Source organism: Crocodylus siamensis, chromosome 7, assembly GCF_052110815.1.
Source record: "Crocodylus siamensis isolate JL-2025a chromosome 7, ASM5211081v1, whole genome shotgun sequence".
NCBI lineage: Eukaryota > Metazoa > Chordata > Crocodylia > Crocodylidae > Crocodylus > Crocodylus siamensis.
Window position 1 is genome coordinate 91902389 of NC_143401.1, and position 22902 is coordinate 91925290.

Here is a 22902-nt window from a genome sequence, read left to right on the forward strand (position 1 = left end):
ACTGAAAACGCTTCCTCTGCTACTCGCCATCGGCAGGCGTCTTTCTTGGCGACGTAGTGATCTCTAAAGAAAGTTAATAAGTTCATTTTGCGAGACGCTGCAAGGAAATGCTACGTTGAACTAGGAGCCAGCACTAGCTTACGATGTTTTATCGCGTAATATTTAGTTGACGTCTGAACACACGCACACAAACAGTGACCTGGGTCACCATGTCAAGATGTGTTTTTCAACATAGGTTAATGCTCCCATTTGACACACGCGGGCACTCGTGCCTTTTCCAGTCGGCAAAGCAAACAGTGGTGTGTTGTTCCGATGGCTCCCGAACTGGATCCCCTTCAGGATATTTCCTCCTAAAAACGAGCTGCTCTTTCTTTGAACATCACCCTTAGCGAAATGAACAAAACCCCCAGTAGGCGCAGTTAAATCACATCACAACCGTCTCAGCTCTTACGTGTATCCCTGTTTCGCTCCCCAATCCCAATGCCCTCAACTAGCCCTGGACAAAACACCACCTGCCTAATGAGGCGTTTTCTCAGGATAAGCCTTTTTTGTCTTCCTCCGTTTTTGGGTGGAACAACAGCAAAAAGACCCCTGGACGCTGCCGGGAACCATCCTTAGGAAGAAGCGGCTGAGCCCACCCGGAAAGTTTCCGAGGAGGGTTTGGTGGAAAGAGGTTTGCAACTCTGTCCCCTCACCCCCCGCCCAAAACCTGCACCCACCCCGCCCGCCCGCTGCGGACAGCCCAACCCCGCCGGGGAATGGGGGGTTCTCGCTCTCGGGTGTCCCGAAACGGCCTCTGGGCACGGAAGGGCAGAAAGAAAGAAAAGAGGAGAGCGAAAGTAAGGGAGGGAAGGGGCAGGGGGACAGGAGGGAGGGAAGCAAGGCGGTGAGGGGGAAGGGGACAGGAGGGAGGGAAACAAGGCGGTGAGGGGAAGGGGGCAGGAGGCCAGGCCGGCGGCTCTTACTGCTGCAGGAGCTGGGGCAGGCTGGTCGGTGGCGGAGGCGGCATCCCTGTGCCGGGGTTGTGGGCGGGGGCCGGGCGGCGCGGGCCGGGCCCGGGGTCCATGTCGGCGGCGGGGACCATGCCAGCCGGCCGGGCGGCGGCGGCGGCGCTGAGGGGGCGGCGGGCGCCGGGGGACCCGCATTTATGGCGCGGGCGGGCGCGGCGGAGCCAATGGGGCGGGGGCCACCCCTCCCCCCCGCGTCTCCTCAGGGCCGCCCGGGACCAGCGCTGGGGGCGGCCCCCCCGGGACGCCCGTGTTGTGTTGCCCCCGGCCTGAGGGGGAAAACGAAAGACCCCCCCGTGCCACCTGTCGCCGAAAAGGGGAGAGGAGGGCAACGAGCACGTGTTATTATTATTACTATTTTGAGGGCAATGAACACGTATTACCATGATTATTACTATTGTATCCCGGCGGCAAGGACGTCTGCCTGTCCATCTCGATGGCTGTGGAGCACATCTCCACATCTTCCCATCCGCGTCGTCCGACACGCGTTACGCCCCGCATCGGGGTGCCGCTGTAGCGGCCTGGAGGCCATGGGGATGCGTAGTCTCTTTTTATTACACCAACAAGATTTTTTTTGGCCCAAAAACCCTGTCCTTAAGGGCAAGCTTTCAGGCACCAGCGCCCTTGGTCAGGCGTCGGAGAAGAGATCGCATGAGCCGTCCCGGGCCGAAACGCAGGTTCGTGTTTCGTACGATTTCACTGAGGAGTCAGTCGATGGAAAACTTCCCGCCGGCGCTTATCCCAACAGCGAAGGGGAAGGGCGGACGTGACTAATTTCCAGCAGTATTCCCTCCCCTGCACGGGCTACAATTATTAGTAACTCTTTGGGATGCATCAGTTATGTCGTGTGATTACCAGATAAGAGAGAACGACTCTGCCTGAGCTGGTGGTTTTATCGCTTCCCAAATGCCACGCATGAGTTATGTAGTCATCGCTAAAACACACTCCTATTAGGCCTCAGGGCTTATTTTTACTAAGCGGTCACACAAAATACAGCATCCCCAGTCTTGCAGGTACTTACACGCATGTCCAAAGGTCAGCAAGATCGTGGCCTGCGTAGCGGTAATTTTGCCCACCACTGCAATGATGCCGCGTTTCAGTTCAGAGAGCTAAAAAGGAAGATGTGGCAAGGTATCGTTATATTTGCTTCAAGATGGGGCAGACGTGTTTACTGAGGAGTGATAAAACAACCGAGCGATGGCTGCTCTGAACCGGAAACCATGCTAAAAAATGTTTCCAAGCTATTTAAGCTGGTCTAATAAAAGATATCAGATTCACCCAAAAACGCCCGATTACTAGTTAATACACCCCTGGGTGGTTTCTGATGTACAGCATGTCATGAAGAAATAGGAAAGGTGGGGGTCTAATCCAGCCCAAACTTATTATCTGAAAAATTTGGTACAAAACATGGGCATTGAGTGTTTCCTCCTCTTTCCTGCAAAAGAATTGGGTCTCTTATATTCTGCACCGCCTTGCACCTGGTATAATTGTTTGCATGTCTGCAAGACTGAAATGTGCCTGTAAAACACTCCCAGCAGCATGAGTGGCTGGAAAAAATTGATTTGGTTGCATTTTACGCCTGTGGTGCATTCACCTGCAGCAGCATATGTAACTAGAGCAAGCGCACCGTAGGTGTAAGCGCACTGTATTTCAGTTTATGCAATGGCCTTAAAAACAACGTCACACTAAAGGAACTACAAAAATGAAAAACAGCCTATGCTTTGTCTTACATAAATATTACAAAATAGAAATTGGGGCATCACGTCAGCGCACTAGGTTGAGACCAGAACAACATTGCGTTAGGAGCTATACACACATCAAAAAACATGAGGCAGTAGGTGGACACGGAGAAACCAGGGAGTATAGTGCATGGAGAGAACAGGACAGCCTTAGTGAGCATAAGCTATACTTTCTTCAACGTAGTTTAAAAGTTTCAAACTTTCACCATTTTCTTTGATGGGAAAAAAAAGGCCCTACATGGAATTTGTCCTTATTTTGAGGGCAACAAAAGCACCTGCAGTTATATCTCTGTTTAAAAAATAAAGACAATTTCATGGCAGTATTTAATCAGGAAAATTAAAGAACCACCGCTCTCATTGCTCTGTAAGAAGACTGGAAACATAATTGTGAAACTAATGTATACTTGTGCTTTATTATATGGTCTTCAGCTTTGTGACTAGGTCACCTGCACACAGTCCATGTTTGTGTCACCCCTGTAAGTGGTAAGACAAACAGTAAGATTTTTTTTTTAATGTGAACGGCAAATAAATTCCACTCAGTGCAATACTGCATTTGAGGTTTACACACACACACACACACACACAACTATTCCGAGCCATTTTCTATTTTTCAACTCTATAACTTGCACTACCCTCTCTTTGAAACTCACAGCTACAATTCCTATACCTTCACTATCTTGCAAGCGTTCTTCTTCCCCTGTTCATTTCCTCATGCTTAGCTTCAGTCACAGTTTTACTTTTACCCCAGTTGTTTGAAATATTGTCCTTTCCAAGTTAATCACTGCTTTATCTAAAAAGCTACCTGATTTGTGACTGCCTTGAACTGTGAGAGGGATACTTGATGAAGTTGGCTAGCTGAAAACAAATGATGCTGTATTGTGACTATGAGCGCACACTCCTTGCTGATTTTCCTGCTGCCTTTTCATCCAAGTGACCAAAAAAGATAGTCTCCTCTCCAGGCCTGGCTGTATTCCTAGAGCAATAACATAAAAGAGGGGAAAAAAAGCAAGAATTGCTGATGATCCAAAACCCACAATTTTGTGGTTGCACACTAGATATCTCATACTAGTAGTTAACAGGCTCAGATTTACTAGACAAGGAACTCTAGCTTTCTTTGCATTCTAAATAGATTCGTATTTGTTATATTTGTAGAAAAATCATGACGGTTTATTTGTGCTAGAGTAGTCCACTGTGCATACTTCCATGCTATCCTCAGTTTTCAACAACCGGCTTAGATGTGTCAGTGTTTTTAATGTATTATAAGTATCTGAGAATTTCTTTTTTGCTCACAAATATCCCTGTGCTTTTAGAAATGCAGTCTCTTTAATTGAAGAATCTAATCCATGAAAGTTATGTAATGCAGAAGCATCCTGTGTCGAAACAACTCTTAAATGTTAATCTGCCAATATAGAGGCCTTCTATTTTAGAAGACTTTAGGAGATCTTTGTTTTGCTATCCAAGGTATGCAAGTCTGAGTGTGTATATATAAACTGAGGCATGGAGCTAGCTTCTGCTCTCATTTATATCGGTGTAAACCAGACACAACCACTCCAACCAACGGAAATGACAGCCATTTGAGTGATCTCAGAATAAACTCTTCCTTGTGAAGATAGATTAGCAAAGGATGGGCTACTGGTTGGATGGTAGTAGAAAACAGAAAGAGCCAGTAAAGCATGGAAAGCAAGCGAGGCAGGCGCACACAGGATAGTCTGTCCCTAAAGAGTGCAACGTCAAATAGCAAAAATAGCTATAGCTTCATTGCCTTAAGACCTCAATTAACTATAGACACTACATAGCAGCAGCAAAGAAACAGGTCTAAGAATAAAAAGATTATGCCAAAGTACGTGTGTGTATGGCTCGGGCAAGGCCTTCGGTTCATGCCTGGCTTGCCTCTCACCTAAATTTAATCATGCGCAAAACAGATAATATCCCCAAAGCACTGACTCTTTCATTACAGTGCATAACATGATTCACTGTACTTTATGTGGCATTAACAAAACAGTGCTGAAATCATTATTAATGTTTAAACATGAGCTTGTAAAAATAAGACTGCTCTTAAGTCATGATAATGCTAATTTTAAAACGTAATCAAACTGCAGGAATGGAAGAGGGTAGCTGTGCATAACCTGTGGAAAAAGCTCTGGAATTCCCAAAGCCGCTGGAGAAAGAAACAGGTGTTTTTGTTGCCCTGCTCAAAAATGCAGTGCAGCAAAGCACACCGTGAACTTCAAGCAAAGAAAAAAAAAACTTCCTTAGAGCCTCTAGATAGTATCGCTTCCTCCGGAGTTCCATAAACATATCTCACTCTTGTCCCCAGACCCTGTTGAATATGTCCATTTGTTGTTCCTCCTAAGGGCCATTGAGATGGAGAAGCCAAGGTCTTAAATAGAAGCGTGCAAGACCTGCTGCTGAATAAATCATCACACTTACTTAAGCATTCATTATCAGCTTCTCCTGAAAATAATCTCAGCCAGAGTGGCTTTTCACTTGTTCTTTTACAAGTAAGTTTGCACTGGATGTGAGTGGGAACAGGTGGCCACAACTGCCAGAAACAAGAATGGCTGCTGCATTAAATCTTTTTGTTGCTGGTCCTAAGCTGCACCTGTGCTACTTCTTTGGCCCATTACCATTCCTTTGAAGCTGTAATTCATTTTACTGGGTCATATGTAAACAGCAGAAATCTAACAGCTAACTGTATGAGCAGATTTGCAGATTATATGTGAACAAAAGGATAAGCCCTTTAGCATCGCCTCTAAATCCAAACTACAAATCAGAAAAAGTTTCCTTGAAGAACTAATGGGAAAATGCAGGAGGCCACTAATGCCTGAAAAGATACCGGTCTACACAGCTGTAGGTAGCCTATGGAAATAACATCATTTTGAAACAATTAGGCTAACCCCTTAATGCTGGGAGCAAAACAATCACTCTCTATAGGCAGTGAATGACATTTCCAAATGAGGCTTGAAGAAAAAGAGCATCGTTTCCCAGGGGTGGAAGGAAAAAGATAAAGCTCAGAGCTGGATCAAAACCTGAATATGATGGTCAAGTGTCATTGAGATTCATACACATCAAGAATTACAAGGATGGAAAAAAAATAATGAATGGAGGCAAAGCTCTCAGGCACTCAAGTTCAGAGTCATCATTATGTGACAGTGGAAAGTTTCCAAAATACTGGAATACCAGTCATGTGATTGAAGGCAAATACTATAACGGTCTGGTGCCTGTGATGAACAATTAATATTGCCTTTTGCATTTACTGTGAAATGATAATATCATATCCCCCACCCCCAACACCTGAAACTGGTGACAGTATAATCCTCAGTCCACATACTGTAAGTTTAGAAAAGACTGGAATGTGCAACCAATCATACCTAGGATGTTTACACATGCTGTTTGATCCCAAAATACTGGCTTATGTCATTAATGGCTGTGTCATGCTCCTTTCCAGTTTCAGAAATGGCAAATGTTCACTCGCTTAGCTACATTAGTCTCTTGCTTGAACAAAAATGAAAAGGAAAGGAATAAAGCAGAATAGGACAAAACTGGATTTGGGGTGACTTTCAGAAGGGACACAATAAGAAACACAGTTTTAAAGTTTCCCCTCTTTGTACTGCTGACAACATCCTTGATGAAAAGAAGTGGTAGATTGAAACTCCCCCTTGGTTTTCATTTTGTTCACCTTTGCATTTGACTGCATTTAGGGAGCAGCATAGCTAAGCTTGTTTGTTTTAAATGCTTTTTGGTACTGTGTCTCATCGTTCACTACCCCAGGGATGGAGGGGAATCTTTAAAATCATTTAAAAATTCTTTTAAGTTCACAAGATAAACATTATATTCAGACTGAGTTTTTACTCCCTCATAAGCAATCACAATTAGGGGTTTGAACTCAGAGTGTCTCCTTACTTTTATATGACTGTTACGTCAATTAAATACACTAATACTAGGAAGTTTTTGTTATTTTCTAATTTTTCATAATTTACAGCAACATTTTCCCTCATTCAAAAGCTTTTTTTTCAAACATCCAGGGTCAAATTCTGTTTTCAGATACATGCACACAACTTTCTTGAACGTATACATAGCTGATGGCACAGTGTGATCCTTACTAATTTCAGTACTCATTAAGAGTACTGCTTTTTGTGAAACACCAAACTGCCATTTAATGGAGGTGAATGTTAAAGACAGGCTGGCAAGTACAGGAGACTTCAGTAGATAAAATTAAATTATCTCTTTGAACTTCACCTAAAAGGACTAATTTTTTTAAAAGATCTCACTAAAGCCTTGGAAGCATTTCTAGAACATGTGCTCTGTTTAGCTGGCCGTATCTGACAGCCAGGATACAGCAGATCCCTACACTTCCACAGTCAGTTCCTTATTAGTGAGGCAAAACAATTATTTCAGTATAAGGAAGTTGGCCACATTTCAGCTCGGGTAATTCAATTATCCCTAAATAAATTCCCCTTTCACTTTGAAAAATGTATACTTATTTCCACCTCCTAAAATCTCTTGTAAAAAGTTGCAGGCACAGAAACAGAGACTTCGGTTCCTTTTCAGGAAAAAATGGTTATTTATCAAGTTGTAACTGTGATTCTTTGAGAAGTGCTGTCCTGCATAGATTCCATGCTTGGCACGCACGCATCCTCTCCATACCAGATTAGATTCCTTGGGCCAGTAATATCTACTGGGACCATGCCTGTGCCCTAGATGTCCTCGTGTTCCCCACTCAGGCTAGGGCACAAAATATAGAGGAAACCCAGCCATCTCTCAGCTCCTTCACCAGCAGCAGAACATCACTGTTGCAGGGAAAAAGGTCCAGTTATAAAATCCATGTAGACAAGGCTCGTAGATTTTTGCAAAATTATGGACTGAACTCATAACTACCCCATAGACTTCAAAACCAGAAATGTTCTTTTAATGGGCAGCAGAGGCAGCCTGAGCCAGTGGAATGAGTCTAATATGGCTGGGTGAATCTAATCTGGCTAATTCATATGTTTTTATGAAATTGGAGAGTCACTTGGGTAACCTCTGAGAGGATAATGTCTGACCCTAAACTGCTCTGTGAAGTTCATAACTAGTCTAGATGTATGTCCAAGTGGTTTGTCATTATAAAAGGACAGTGGCCTTACACTGTCCTAAAATATTTGAAGTTTGGCTTCTCCTGGGGAGAAAACTTGGAGATAAACATGGAAACCTAGTAATCTAGGGTAGGAAACTGGTGTGAAACCTGAGAGTGCGTCTCATTCAAAAGCACCTTGTAAAGAAGACTCTTCACAACAGACTGACTGTCTCCTGCTATTGGAATGATAGGATGGCTATGTACCAGGCAGCCTTCATCCAAAAATAGTAAAGGAAACAAGTTGCTAAGGTTCAACATAGTGTACCTGAGGTCCCAAGGGGATAGGGTCCCCAAACCAAAGAAAAGAACACAAATAAGGCTCTTGGGGAATAGAAAATTAGGGTTGGAAGGGACCTCAGGACATCTAGTTCAACCCCCTGCTCAAAGCAGGACCAGCCCCAGCTATATCATCCCACCCAAGGTTTTGTCTGCTCAGATCTTGAAAACCTCCAAAGATGGAGAGTCCACAACCTCCCTGGGTAGCCTGGTCCAGTGCTTTACCTTTACTACCCCATCTTGCCACAGCATAAAATATCACAGCCCCAGACAGTAGCATGATGCACGGGTATTTCTACCAAGTGGACTCTCTCAGAGCTGACAAAAAGTTTTGACTGTTTACAGACAAGTAGAGTCCAGTACTGCTGATACGTGGGCCAAGGAAGATAGTTGGTGCATGGACACCCACCACTCTTCCACTTAGCTTTAAAAGTCAGGCTGAGTTTTTTCTGTTGCGGAGCAGACTGTTCTGAACTTCAGCCAAACAGCTTGTTTCTGATGGACATCATCCAGCTAAGATGAAGATGGTCAGAAATAACAATGCTGGGTGTTGAACTATTGTTCTGCAAGGCTATGCCAAGCAGAGCAGTTGTTGGCTGTACAGAAGGATTCATTGGGTCCAAATACCAGAACCACTTGGCCCAGACTGCAGCCATCATAAGCATCAAACCCACATCCTGCCTCCGTTTTTTCAGAGCTTGTAGTGATATAAGTTATACTTTAGAGACATTCCCTCATTTAGAAGAGTTGGGAATTGGGAGATGGTCCCACCAGCAGCAGGTAGCTAGTTAAGCAGTAGCTGACAGCCAGTTGATCAGAGCCAGATAAGGTCTGCAGAGGTTGTACAATTGAAATCTGTGGTTCTCATTCTGTATGCATGTATTTATTGAACCTGGTGATCCCTACGGAGCTCTCCATACAACGAGAATTGGTGGAAAGGGAGACGTTGGTCCTAATATTCAAGGGAGGACAAAAAGCTTCTATCCAGGGGCTAGAATGCAACCTGCTCTGGAACAAAATGTCTGACCCTTGCTCTTCTTGTGAAAGATGTTGTGCAGGACTCGATCTTTGACAGACCACTTGTGATCATCTGACAACTGTCTGCTGAGTTGCTGCACCGAGGTGTTCTGATGGCCAGGAGGGTCCAGAGCTACTAGCATGCTCTGATCTGGAAAGTGCCAGCTTCAGAGCTGCATGGCTTCCTGATAGACCAGAGACGATCTTGCTCCTCCTTATCTGCTGACCTAATGCACAGCTGTGGTGTAATCTGTCAGCACTTGTATCAGGGATCCCTGGGGAAGAGGCAGAGGTGCTTTGCATGCTAGGCAAAGGGCTCTGAGCTCCAGGAAATGTGTGTGGAGAAGCCAAGCTTCTTGAGGGGACCTCTGTGCCATCCCTGAACAGAGATGTTGATCATCAGTTTCCCAGCAGGTAGAGTTGCAAAGGGACTTTTTTAGGACTATGCCAAGGTTCCTGCAGCATCTGTTGGGTAGATAACTACCCTCCACACAATCTGGTAGATTGGGTTACATAGATGCATCAAACCATGCATTATAAAAGGCTGAGTTATACCTGGAGTGATAATTTTGGATAAACCTGAAGCTATTTGGTGAGGTTTGCTATAACCTAGTCTACTGCCTTCCCTGCAGAACTATTCCTGACTGGAAGCTAACCCATCACCTTTATTATGTCTGTGTATGGATTTTCTCTGTTATCTAGCAAGACATGACCATGATCCCAGACTCCCCTTGCACTGATTCCCAATCCCACAGTTGTGCCTCTTGCTGTACACACATGGCATGGCAGGAGGTGAGATGGTTAGGATCACGGATCAGATCCCATTGTGCCTTGAACTGAAATTCAGCTCTTCACCCAGCCTGTGCCTGATGCTGACATTTTTTTAAGACTGCAGCAAATATGGTTCAGCTGTTCCTAGGAACAAGATGACATAAAAATAGGTTGTGAGACCCATGTTAGAACAGCAACGACTGTGCAACAGTTTCATTGAGAAAATCAAGCATTTCTGTGCTTTGGAGCTGGGGCATGAAGAAGGTAGGGCCTGATGTCAGGGACACAGTCAAGAAGAGTGTCCTGGCACTCGGCACCAGGGTACCCCTGGACCAGGGGGAGTCACTGCACGAGTAAGCCTACTCAGTCTTTGCTAGAAGCATAAGCCAGACAGATGGAGCTGGTACCTGCTGGCAGTGCAAAGGGAAATCCTATATAGACTATTGGATGCATTTTTAATGCCTGTAAGAGAGACGTTTTTATTCTTCCCCCACGGCCTGTAAAGCCTGTCCCCAAGGCACCTGGTGCTTGGGATGGATCAAGACAGCTATGGGTGTTCCCTGGAGGATGCTCAGCCCAGCAGGACACCAAAGCTGAGACCAGGCTTAGACAGAAAAACACTCAGAGGAGCTGCGGGGAGCGGGATTAGCACTCTGCAGAAGTCCCAGCTGTCTCATGGATGCTGTCCCCTGAGGGAGCTAATTAAGTGCATTGTAAAGAGGGTTGAGTTACTTCCAGGGGACAGACAGGATGTGTATATATAACTATGGGGCAGCACCAAGAGAAGGTACGGCTGGCTAGGACATGATTGTGTGATTTGCTTTATCATTGCTGTGTTGCTCCACTGAGGAATCCACTTTGTTATTATTCCAGCCAGTGATTAGTTTATGCTCTGAAACATGAGAATTGATAGCCCTGGAAACTTCATTGCAGCTGGTATGACTGCAGATACTGTTTTTATGAGAAGTGTCTAATCCTCACTTTTAAAATGTTATTAAATTATCTCAGTTAACAGTCTGCACAGTGAGTGCCCTGGGTTAAATATAAGTTTTGCTTGTTTTATGTGTGCACTGAGTAACTTCAGTTTGAACAGAGCCCTTGTGTTGGACACTGTTGTGTGAACTCACCGGATCACTCTCTTCCTGCTTTGAGAAGCTCTCAGTCTATAAAACTGCTTTAGATAATTTAATGGTTGACTCTAATTTAATCAAATACCTACTTGTATTGCACAATAAGCAATTATTGAATAAATACCTACACAATCTGGGAAGCAGAGACCAGCACAGCCAGGGTTCCCTCCTGCTCCCAGATGCATGGCCTAAATCGCTACAGTCACGCTGTCTTGTATTCTCTCTTTCCCAATTAGTCCTTAATTATGCCATGTGATGAGTACAGTCTCAACAGGAAGGTTAGACTACTCCCTTGGGGGGTGGAAGATAGGGGGCTTGAACCTCATCTGACAGAGCAGGAAACTAAACACAGATCTCCCAGATCTTAACCACTAGTGACCGTGGTTAAAGAGGAGAAGCAGCACTTCCACTACTTCCCTCTCCAACTATGTTTCACAAGAAAGGCGTGCCCCCTCGTTCGTGCTGTCTGATAGAAACAAATGAGACGCTGAACATCAGGACAGAGTTTAGAGTTACAAAACCCAGTGGAGATGAGAGCACATAAGTCCTGGACAGCCCTCATTTCGGTGTTTCCTCTGCTTCTCCAAACACCATCCTGGCTTGTTTAAATCCTGACCTGAAGCATTTAACTCTCCCCACACATTGCACAGGGAGCCTGAGTGCTTGATTCAGGCCTGTGGACCAAATTTGGTATTTACTACCTCAAGCTCTAAACCCTTTGTTCTACCCCATTGAATTCAATGGAGTCACATGGGCAGAAAATTAAAATGCTGCGAAGAGGAATCAGGCCTGTAGCTTTCTAATGATGTTCATAAAGATTGTGGGGGGCAACATTTTTTTAAATTAGCTCTTAAAATACAATTGATATTTTATAAATATCAATACTATATTAATATATGTATATGTATTGATATGTATGAATATCAAGTATTTACACTGGTTTCCCGGAGTAATTTTAACACTTCTTCCTGTCCCAGACCATTTAAGTAAAAAATAAAAGGAAGATTGACATTGGCTGGGATTTATTTTCTCTTGGTCATCGGTGAAGAAACAGGATACACATGACACGCACTAGCTTAGTGCACACTTTCCTTTGATGATTAGGACTGAATTTTCATTATGGTGCACGGGGATTAAAAGCATGTCACTTTAAATAATAAGTGCTGTCCACACAAATCAAAATGCAATTTTCCAAGGCCAGGGTTCAGGCATCTGAAAACCCCAGGCAAGCAAGAGAAATAGCATGTTGTAATGGTATGAAAAAATATTAATGCAGTAAGGATGAAGTTTTAACTGCACAGAAGTAAAAGAGCTCAGAATTAAGGTCCTGCCACTTGTCTTGGCTATGACCCTGTTAGTAGACTTCTCCAATATTTGCTGAGCTGTTCTTTGTATAAACTGTTTATTTATAAATGCAACCTTGGTGCTTTGACACCAGTTGTTTTTTATATAATTGGTAGCTTCAGCAGAGAAAAACTGAATGGGTATAACTAGGGCTTAAACCAATCTCAGTAAATGTTAGGTTGCCTAATAATGGAATTGCTCATAACACAATATTGCTTAGCATATATCTGGTGTTTTATAAATATCATGGCCATTTTACAGGTTGGAATAAGATGACAAAAATGAGAGTGAATTTCTCTGAGAAAGTTTCTCTGTGGTTTCTGAGGAACATCTGGCAGTTATCAGGCCAAATGAATTTTTCTAAAAAAAAAAAAAAAATTAGGGAAAAAGTTATGGTGAAAGATAAAGCAGGATTCTAATACGGTATCTGCTGACAACTTTGGCAATCGTGCAGAAGATTGCATCACGACTTCCCCCACCGTCCCGTAACAGCCCAATCTGAAGTGACCCAAGCAATGTCAGATGGAGCTGGACTGTTCTCAGTGGGGCAGATGACAGTTCAAGGAGCAATGGGCTCGAGTTGCAGCAAGGGAGGTTTAGGTTGGATATTAGGAAAAACCTCTCTCACCAGGAGGGTAGTAAAACACTGTAATAAGTTACCCAGAGAGGCAGTGGAATCTGAGTCCTTGGAGGCTTTTAAGGCCTGGCTTGACAAAGCCTTGGCTGGGATGAAGTAGTTGGGGCTGGTCCTGCTGTGAGCAGGGGTTGGGCTAGATGTGACCAGCAGGCACTGGGGAAATCCTTGTTCCCCTGAGCACCACCATGAGTGACCAGGAATAAGGGTCACAAGCTGGCAGAGGGGAGATTTAGGCTAGATATCAGGAGGCGCGACTTCACGGTCAGGGCAGCTAGGACCTGGAACCAATTTCCAAGCAAAGTGGTGCTGGCTTCTACCCTGGGGGGTTTTAAGAGGAGGCTGGATGAACACCTTGCTGGGGTCGTTTGACCCCAGTATTATTTCCTGCCATGGCAGGGGGTCGGACTAGATGATCTGTTCAGGTCCCTTCCGACCCTAGAAACTATGAAACTATCTTTTGTCTTGTCCAGGAGAAAACTAATCATATAGATCAATGCTGCATTGATTGATTGATTGATTTCATTGTGTGCATCTTTCAGATGGGCCAAAAGACCTTGAGGAATTGCCTGAGGGACCCAAGAAAACACTGACATTGACACTGGCATATGGCATGGACACGATAAAAACCTCAAAATCTGTGATTAAAATGAACACCCCCACACAACCCTGTTGGCCCTAATTATGCCCCTCAACCACCCTGGCCCCTGACCCCCAGTTGCCAGGGCTATGGGACCAGGGACCTGGGTGCACAGCACGCTGCCCCTGGCAGGAGGTGGCAGCTGGAGCAGAGCCCAGCTCCTCAGGCCCTGCTGCCTCCCTCCTGCCGGTTCAGGCAGGGCTGGGGCCAGCTCCCCACCATTGCACGTGCTCCCAGAGGTAGGAGAGGCCTGTGCCCCCCAGGTCTGTGCACGGGGCAGGCTTGGGATCCCACCCTGCTGCCCTTCCCCAGGGCCTCCACAGCCCAGTGAGTGCAACCTAGCATGGCACCCCCTGCCTGGCCACCCCTCTCCCGCTCCCTCCAGCCCCTTGCAGGATTAAAGTCTGCCAGCCTGCAGAGAGCTCTTTGCAAGAGAGCAAAATCCAAGGGTTTTGTCTGGTAAAATGAGAAATCCACATTTTCCTCCGACAAAGGGGGAAAATCCATGGTTTTCTCCATTTTTCCACGGGAAATGGAAAACCTGGATCCCTGATCATTACCCACTGAGTCCAATAACCCAGCCAATTTTTGGTCTACCTTACAGTCCGTTCATTCAACCCATACTTCCTTAGCTTGCCTGCGAGAATGTTGTTGACACATTACAAAACGTTGGGGGAAAAAACGATACTGGGAAGACCATTCAATTTGTATAATTTGTATATAGGTTTGAGTAGAACTGTAATTAAGCATCCCAAGAAATCTACCAAAGAGGAAAAAGAAAAGTCTTTTAAGACACTTTCAAGCAGGTATGAAACAAAGCATAAGCATCTATGATGGAAGACCGTATCAAAAGCCTTGCTAAAGTCAAACTACATCAAGTCCACTGCTCTTCCCACATCCACAGAGCCAGTCATCTCATAGAAGGCAGCCAGGTTGGTGAAGTATGACTTGCCTTTGGTGAATCCATGCTGTTACTAATCACCTCCTCCTCCAAGAGCTTAGAAATGCATTCCTTGAGGACCTGCTCAATGATTTTTCCAGTGACTGAAGTGAAGTTGACTGGTCCATAGTCCCCCAGATCCTCCTTCCTCCCTTTCTATTTGGAGGAGGTGGAAGGTGTAAAAAACCCAAGCCGTCCCGTATGCACTTTTTGTTGAAGTCCCATCTATCAGCATGATTTATAGACTATGGAGCTTGTAAATGTTTTATTGCAGAATGGTGTGAAGCTCTGCAAGTCTTCTCTTGCTTTAAAAAGAGAGAGACAGTTGTTGATTAAATTACAAAACATCTGTGAAAGTTCAGAAGCCAGCCAGTCTCTTGAGTCACAATTTGCCAAACCTGGGGACTGAACATGGCATTGTTTTCCCTTCCTTAACCATTTTCTCTACAAAGTCCGCAGTGAGATAGGTAAGACAACATTTCTGATGGATTGTTGCTCTCATAGGGGCTGAAAGCACTTGGCCTGCAGCCCCGTGTCTCACAGCATGTTTAAGGCCTCTGATAATCCTCCAAAAATACACAGCCCATCCCGTCTCATTGCTTCATTAGAGACATACTTTCTCTGTCTCCTGTCCAAAAATCTTTCAAGATATCCAGTAGGGGAGTGGCAAACCACTGAAATCCCAGATGGTGCTGGCTTAATAAACTTGACCAAAGCAGAAACAGGAAGGGAAGCGCATAAATCTGCACCCAAGTGCCACTGAATGCCGGAAACTTTAGGCTTCTATGAGACTCAGGCACTTTAGAAATGTTTGCTCTGGATCACTTCACCTCTTTGTACATCTATTTTTTCTTCTCTAATGGGTATGTATTACTTACCACCTTCCTAAGGATAAATATTTTAAAATAATCCTTAATATTTTAAATAATCAGTAATATGAAGTACTTCTGACACATTACAAAACGTTGGGGAAAAAAAACGATACTGGGAAGACCATTCAATTTGTATAATTTGTATATAGGTTTGAGCAGAACTGTAATTAAGCATCCCAAGAAATCTACCAAAGAGGAAAAAGAAAAGTCTTTTAAGACACTTTCAAGCAGGTGTGAAACAAAGCATAAGCATCTATGATGACTGATTTACTCAACATTAGGGTAAAATAGATTGTCACAAGGATATGAGAGGGGATCACATGTAATCTCAACACTGATCTATGAAAAATGTTTTGTATTTCTGAACCCCTCCCCTCCAGGTTTGTTGATTTGTTTCTGACACCTGTTGCATCTGATTTTACACTGCAGTGAGATCAATCTGGCCCATGTGAACACATGATTTTGTGCATACAGGGCTTGTATGAACATGTGGTTTAGAACTGAAGGCAGCATCCAGATGAGCCTGGACATTTGTTTCCCCTGGGGACAAGTAGGAGCAGCACACCTTGTGCCACTACTTGCCCCCGGGCAACACCCGTGCCATGTGTGCTCTGATGCACGGCAGGTTACCCTGGGTGGGGTAGGAGAGGCTGGGGCCAGCGACCTTACCTGGGCTCCTGGGAGCCTCAGGGAGCTGCTAGCATGGTGCTTTTGCAGCTGGGAGTCTGGCCAGCAGCTGGAGCCACCACATGTACCGCCCCACTTTTTTTGGCGATGGTTTTTTTGATTTTTTGACCCCAGGATCTCCTGGAGTCAACCTCCTCACCCCATGCTGAAAAGTGGCAGTACGAGGAACACCTGCATATGCAGTGTGTGATGCCACAGATGGGTCTGCACGTGTCCACGCTAATCTGGATGTGGCCTAAGATGGTAAACTCTTTAGGGCAGAGACTATATGTTCATGTTTTGCCTACCACAGCTAGGACTGGAGCTTTCAGTTGCCATTCTAACATACCACGACCAGAAGCTTGTAACTTCTTGTTATTTAGCATAAGGAAAGCTTGGATAAGGAATCATCGTTCTTGCAAAAAAACAGACTTCTTGCCATTGACAAAGAGCCTGAGTTCAGTAAAGGAAAGCACCCAGGCAGTTACAGCACCAGATGTGAACTCTGACCTGACTCCTAGTTGTGCCCTGGGAACCATCTTCCCAACTTCTGTTATGGGAGCCAAGGCACAGCTTCTTCCCCAGCCCTCCAAGACAGCTGTGGAGTAGAAAGAAGTGGGGTCTTTCTGCAGATCAAATGTCCCATTGTAACTGTGCACGTGCAGTAAAGCCTCTTTTACCATGTGGTAACTTATTCATATAGTACACCTGCACAAAATAAAACTCAAGGGGGTCTACCATGTCAGACCTCTGTTAAATTCCCTGCAATCATAGGTCTTAAAATGGCAGGGTACAAGGCAAAAAATAAAAGACCAGGTATCCCCAAAAGTACAGTTTGCATCTCCCAGTCAGTTCCTTGATGAGATTTATTACCATCATACCTATAGATAGCAAAAATAATTCCACCCTCATTAGCAGTAGAGCAACATGTGCACAATCATTTGTTAACATGACCACGAACAAGATTTTTTTCCAAGGAATTTCAAAATGAAATAAGTCCCCTATGTTTTGCAATATGCTTTTCCCACTACGAATGGAAATAGAAGGGACAGAAGTCTCTAGGCCATCAACATTTCCAAGTTTTCTTCTATAATACAGTTAATCCATTTACTGCTTTAATTTTTAACCAATTTCTATATGAGGAAGGACCTTTCATATGAGCTAGAAGGTACCTTTCATTTTCTCATTGATGCCAGTCTCTAGCACCAACAATTCTGAGCAAGAGAGTGCACAGGCAGAAGCAATCATAGATTTTGCTAATTTAAAAATACCAGTCCAATTAAGAGAGAGGGGAAAAAAATCAAGAAAAAGTACATGCAATTTAAGCAAAATTCCCTGCTTTCTTTCTCATCTCTCTGTTCAGCTCTTTCAGCAGCCCCTGCAGACATCTTTACACACATGTACACCCCCCCCCCATCCCGATTGGGCCTCTGAGGGGAGATCCGGTCACATCAAGTCATACAGGGGCTCGTGTGTGATGATGAGAAAAATCCCAGCAGGGAACCTGAGAGTCTGCTTAAGCAGACACTCGTCTGGAAAGAAGCTCGCTGCAGGTGAGTCTAGTTAGTCTCAGACCCTGAAAAAGGGACAGGCCTCTCAGAAGACAACGCTTACCAAATTAAAAACAAAGATGAGGAAATTCAGCAGACAGGCAGTCTGACAGCTGAAGTTGGGTTCTGCTGTTCACAGCTGAAGGATTACAGTTACACGTAGGGAATGTGACCATGGACTGTGATGAGTTTTCTGTTTAATTGGGCAAGAAGCCTATAAAAACATACCGGCCAGCCTTTAACCTGGGTGCCTTTAACCTGGGTACCTCTGTGGCTCGTTTCCTCCTGCGCAGACCCTGGACCCTGCCAGTGGCATCCCTGCGGGTTTCCAACGTGCTGACAAAATGCACGTTCAGTGACAAAACTGTTTTCAAGAAGTGTTGGAAAGGAAGGTCAGAAGCCGCCACCCTCATGAAACGGCTCCTTCAGACGTTACGGGAGAGAAACCGTAAGCTAGAGCATAGAGGGCAACAATGTCGAACCTGTGAGTAATTCTGCAGCACCTGCGGCCAACATGAATACAAGATGCCTGTACTCCAGCTCCACTTATAAATATGCGATCTAATTAATTACTGGTCTAAATACGTGAGAGCGCAAAGAACATGTATAACACTATGCATTTCCCCCCACCCCTTAGAGCTGATCCTAACCTAGCATCACAGAACAGCAACATGTCTCCAGACATACGACTCTGCACCATGTATTTTCCTTTGCCCTGTACGTCAGGGTTTTGAAAAATAAGGATGGGATGCCTTCTGTGCAGTAAACCGTCTTTCTTTCTCAGTGCCTTCAGTACTTTGCCATCAAATTCAACTATCGTGTGCTACCACCTTCGCCTCTGAGACCAGCATTGTCAACGTTCACGGTTTCAGCGCGAGTCTCACGATTAGGGACCTATTCAATTCACAATTTCACGGATTTTGCAGAACGTGAAATCTGGCGATGTCTATGAACTCTGCGAAGGGGGGATACTTTTACTAAAAATAAAATACTGGCTCGCCAGTGGGACCCAACAGTCCTTATGGCCGCTGCGGCCCAGCTGCACAGCCCGCTGGGGAGGAAGAGGGGCGGGGGGAAGGTGGCTGCGGCGTGAAGGGTTGCCGGCAAGATAGCTGCTGCCCCTGCCCCTCACCGCTGATTGGTTGAGAGCTGCCTGCCAGCCAATCAGTGATGAGGGGCAAGACTATATGATGAATAGCCTTCCCCACCAATCAGTGGCAGGGGGTGGGGCCAGAGGCAGTGCGGGGGGGAGGTGACCCTAATACAGCTAGCCCTTGAAAATGGTGGCCGGCCTCATGATTTGCCTGCAAAATTGGCCGCCTGCCTACTCAAGTTGGGCAGGTCCTTACTCACGATACTTGGCACTGTCCTTTGAGCCCCAGGTGCAGGAAATGTTTAATTACATGAGAGTCTTAAGTATTCATTAAACATTAAAGCTAGGCCTCGTTTTTCTAACGAAAAACTTAAAAAATGTGGCCTGAGCACACTGGAAAAAGATTAAAAAACAGAAAGGAAATCAAATGAACCCAATGCATTTGCTCTTCAGAAAATCTTGTGACTTGGTTTTTTTTAAACAGTCTCATTTATTTTTTATATCTGACTCATCGTTCTTGACTACTTAGGTTTCAAAATACTGCTGAACTATTTTCTCTGTGGGACAGCAAACATGCATTACTGTGCTGAGTGCTAAATAATACAATCTCCCAGTCGTTGGTCAATCATTCATCCTCTAGATCCTGCAGTTTGTGCAACAGCTTTTCAAAGATCCCTCAAGGACCTTCAATGTCTTGGTCTTCAGCTATGCTATCCATCTGCAGGAGGTTTCTTACTTAATAACTTAATCCAAAGTCTGATGAAATCAATGGAAAGACTCTTAATTAAAAGTCAGTGGGTTTTGGATCAGTCCACATGTTGCCAATACTACTTTGATTGATGCAAACAGAGAGGTACAAGTCTGATTTGGCTGGCATCGCTTCTGCAGGTGACTTACTAGTTTAATTTCAGTCAGTGGGAAAGCAACTAGCTTTTTAAGGTTTACTTGGTTTTCTAGCTCTTTTCCAGTGAGGTGTGCGAACCATACCTATCACCAGGTTGCCCCTCGCTTTCAGGTTTCCAGGCACAAGCTCAACTCATTCCTGTCTGTGTTAACAACATTTACATTATGGATCCTGTTCCTTTTCAACAAGATTAAAGGAACAGGAACACATTACAGTTTGAAAGACCATCTTGTACGTTTTAGTCCTAAATAAAGAGCCCGTTTAAATAGTGGCTGCATGTGTAGTTATAGGATTGCCTTATCATAATTATTGTAAATTAAGGATACTCACTTTGCGTTCCAGATCAGCCTTGTGGATGCATGCTAAACAATTACAATAGGCACTTCAGGATTGAGCTATTATTTCAGCAGCAGTGGAGGTCACAGACCTTGACCTTGGCTCCCTGTGTGACAGTGGGAATGTGCCAGCAAAGGAGGAGGACTTACAAGACAGATGGCCTAATTCATCATACACCAAAAATAAAAAAAAAAGCTGTTCCAAGCATCACATCCACAGTGACGATTGTAAAATTCACAACTCGAGAGACCTGCCAGGCGATTACACACCACACGCACATGTTGCTCCAGTTCCTGTGCAGACCTCTAGCAAAGGAAAGCCTGAAAAGTTTACAAAATGCAAAAAGTCTAACAAATGCAATCACCTAGAGCTAGAAGAACTGACCAACCCCTGGTTAGGCTGGGCACTTAAGAGAGGGATGCTGACAGAGTATTAAATATTAAAGGATGTCAACTATTGCTAAGTTAAAAGATGGCACTTGACAAATGATGCGACTCACCAATTTCTTTTCACCCTTTCCTTCTGTTCATACCCCCAGAGCTGGAAAAGGCTTCTGGGTTTATGTCTGGATGCTAGAAAATGAGCATCTCTATCTGTACACCACGTACTGCCAGCTTCCCCACACTCTCTTTACACCAAGCCTTAGTCTCGGTTTGGAGGAAACAATGCTCAGACCAGGAGAGAGCCGTCACTCTCCAGGGTCCAGGCAATCCTTGGCTTCTCCACAGAGGCTGTGAGGAAAGGTGCTAATTCCTCTCCGTGGGGAGGGGGTGGCTTCTCTGTGGTGTGGGAAGCCAGCCACCTGGAAACGGACCGAGAACAACCTGACTGAAAACAATATTACTTTATTTATAGCCGCTCCTATCTGAGGATTGCAAAGCCTTTCACAAAACACCAATGAGTTAAGCCTCAGCTGCCAAACACACGAAGAAAACCAAGGCCGCACATATTTCCTTCCCAGACGCACACAACAACTCTATGGCAAAGTTGGGCCACAGCCTACTCACCCTGCCCTGACTTTAATACAGGCCGGCACTGGGTACCAGATGAAAAGAAGATATTCATGTTGTGTACACTGGCCAAGGGCATGAATGAAACACTTGGATCCCACAGCTTTGCTCCGAAATGGCTTGGACTGAGCCTGCTTTAAAGCTCCAATCAAATATTTCACGCAGGCCACCAGAATCATCCCCTTGCCTGTTTGCAGGCTGAGGAAGATGTGCGTGGAAAGGCAAGAGAGGAAGGATCACTTCCGCACAAATACTGTGTGAACCCAAACACACTGGAGAACCTTCCTCGCCGACAAAGTCCCCCACTCGGGATTTGGGTCTGGCTCTGATGCTTTTTAAGAGTCAACAGGTCCTCTTGAAGGGTCCTACTGAACCATGCCCTGCTCCTCTGCAAGTCATGCCTGCAGACCTTGTTCTTTTTATAAACTTTATCTGCCCACAATGCACTGAAAGATGCATACTGGGAACTCTCTCAAGTTTTAGCTTCCCAGCTGGAGTCATCCACACTTCCCCCTCGTCGCTCGGCATATTGCAGAGATCAGCCCACGTCGCTTCACGCAGTAGCTCAAGAAAAAGGAAGGAATTATAGTTTCATAGTTACTAGGGATGAAAGGGACCTGAGCAGATCATCTAGTCCGACCCCCTGCCATGGCAGGAAAGAGCACTGGGGTCAAACGACCCCAGCAAGGTGATCATCTAACCTCCTCATAAACACCCCCAGGGCAGGAGCCTGCACCACTTCTCTTGGAAGTTGGCTCCAGACCCTAGCTGCCCTGACCGTGAAGTCGCGCCGCCTGATATCTAGCCTAAACCCACCCTCTGCCAGCTTGTGACCGTTATTCCTGGTCACTCCTGGCGGTGCTCGGGGGAACAGGGACTCCCCCAGTGCCTGCTGATCCCCTCTGACTAGTTTATAACAGGCCACTAGATCCCCCCTCAGCCTTCTCTTCTGGAGGCTGAACAGGTTCAGGTCCCGTCGCCTCTCCTCGTAGGGCCTGCCTGCTGCCCCCTGATCATGCAAGCGGTCCTCCTCTGGACCCTCTCGATGCTGACCACATCCCTCCTGAAGTGCGGCGCCCAGAACTGGACGCAGACCTCCAGCTCCGGCCTGACCAGTGCCGCATAGAGGGGGAGGATCACCTCCCTGGACCTGCCTGAGATGCATCTGTGGATGTAGACAACAAAGAGCAGGGATGTACTGTACCGAGTGCCAACTACTGATTCCCGTTTGGACAGGAAGGGCTCTCCCAGCTTCTTGTCAAGCAGCACATACATTTAGAGAGGAGAGCAACCCAGCACCAAGAGAACATCCCGCTCACCTTTGGGCACCGGGCGAGGGGCTGATAGTATGAGAAAAAGCAAAAGACATGAAAAAGAAGAAAAGCAAGGAAGATCCTCCAAAACTTTAGCTCAGCATCCTATGGCTTGGAGGCCAGATCTAGGCTGCAAAGAAATTTTAGCTGACCTGCCAAGCCAGGTTGGTGGCAGGATTTGGCCATGAGGGGAATCAGTGGTGCAGTTGTTGGGCTGCGTGACCTGCCTTCAAACCGAGCTGTGTTAGCATTGATTCAGCCCACCGTTGGTACAAGTTTGCCAGCCCCTGATCCTAGGTACTTACACAGCCCCATTACTCTTGTATCTGAGCTACCTCAAAAACTTCAAGGTATTTGTCTGGGCAACACCTCATTAACTTGATATTTGCTCTGTTAACAGACGGGGAAGGGAGGCCAAGCGCCTCACCTTGCATCATGCAGGTGCAGCTGGGACTCATACTTCCCAGCTTGGCACCCTGATCACTAAACTATCCTTCCTCTCTCGCCCCGTGGTTTTCAAGGTCCTAGTTAGTGCAAATGCTCCACA

The 22902-nt window shown here is 45.4% G+C and overlaps 1 protein-coding gene across 8 annotated transcripts in view; it reads right to left on the bottom strand.

Annotated features, from left to right (window-relative positions):
* RBM20 (RNA binding motif protein 20) overlaps positions 1–1468 on the bottom strand; it is a 145042-nt gene extending 143574 nt beyond the window's left edge. For 5 of the 8 annotated variants that reach the window (XM_090056868.1, XM_090056866.1, XM_090056870.1 and 2 more), the window contains exon 1: positions 966–1105. Coding sequence is in view for 2 of the 8 variants with exons in the window: in XM_090056864.1 (XP_089912990.1) it covers positions 966–1468 (503 nt within the window). In the remaining 6 variants the exon portion in view is untranslated. Of the gene's footprint in view, positions 1–965 lie in introns of all 8 variants that reach the window. The other 3 variants (XM_090056864.1, XM_090056863.1, XM_090056867.1) reach the window with 2 other exon arrangements.
* Positions 1469–22902: the final 21434 nt, after the last annotated feature.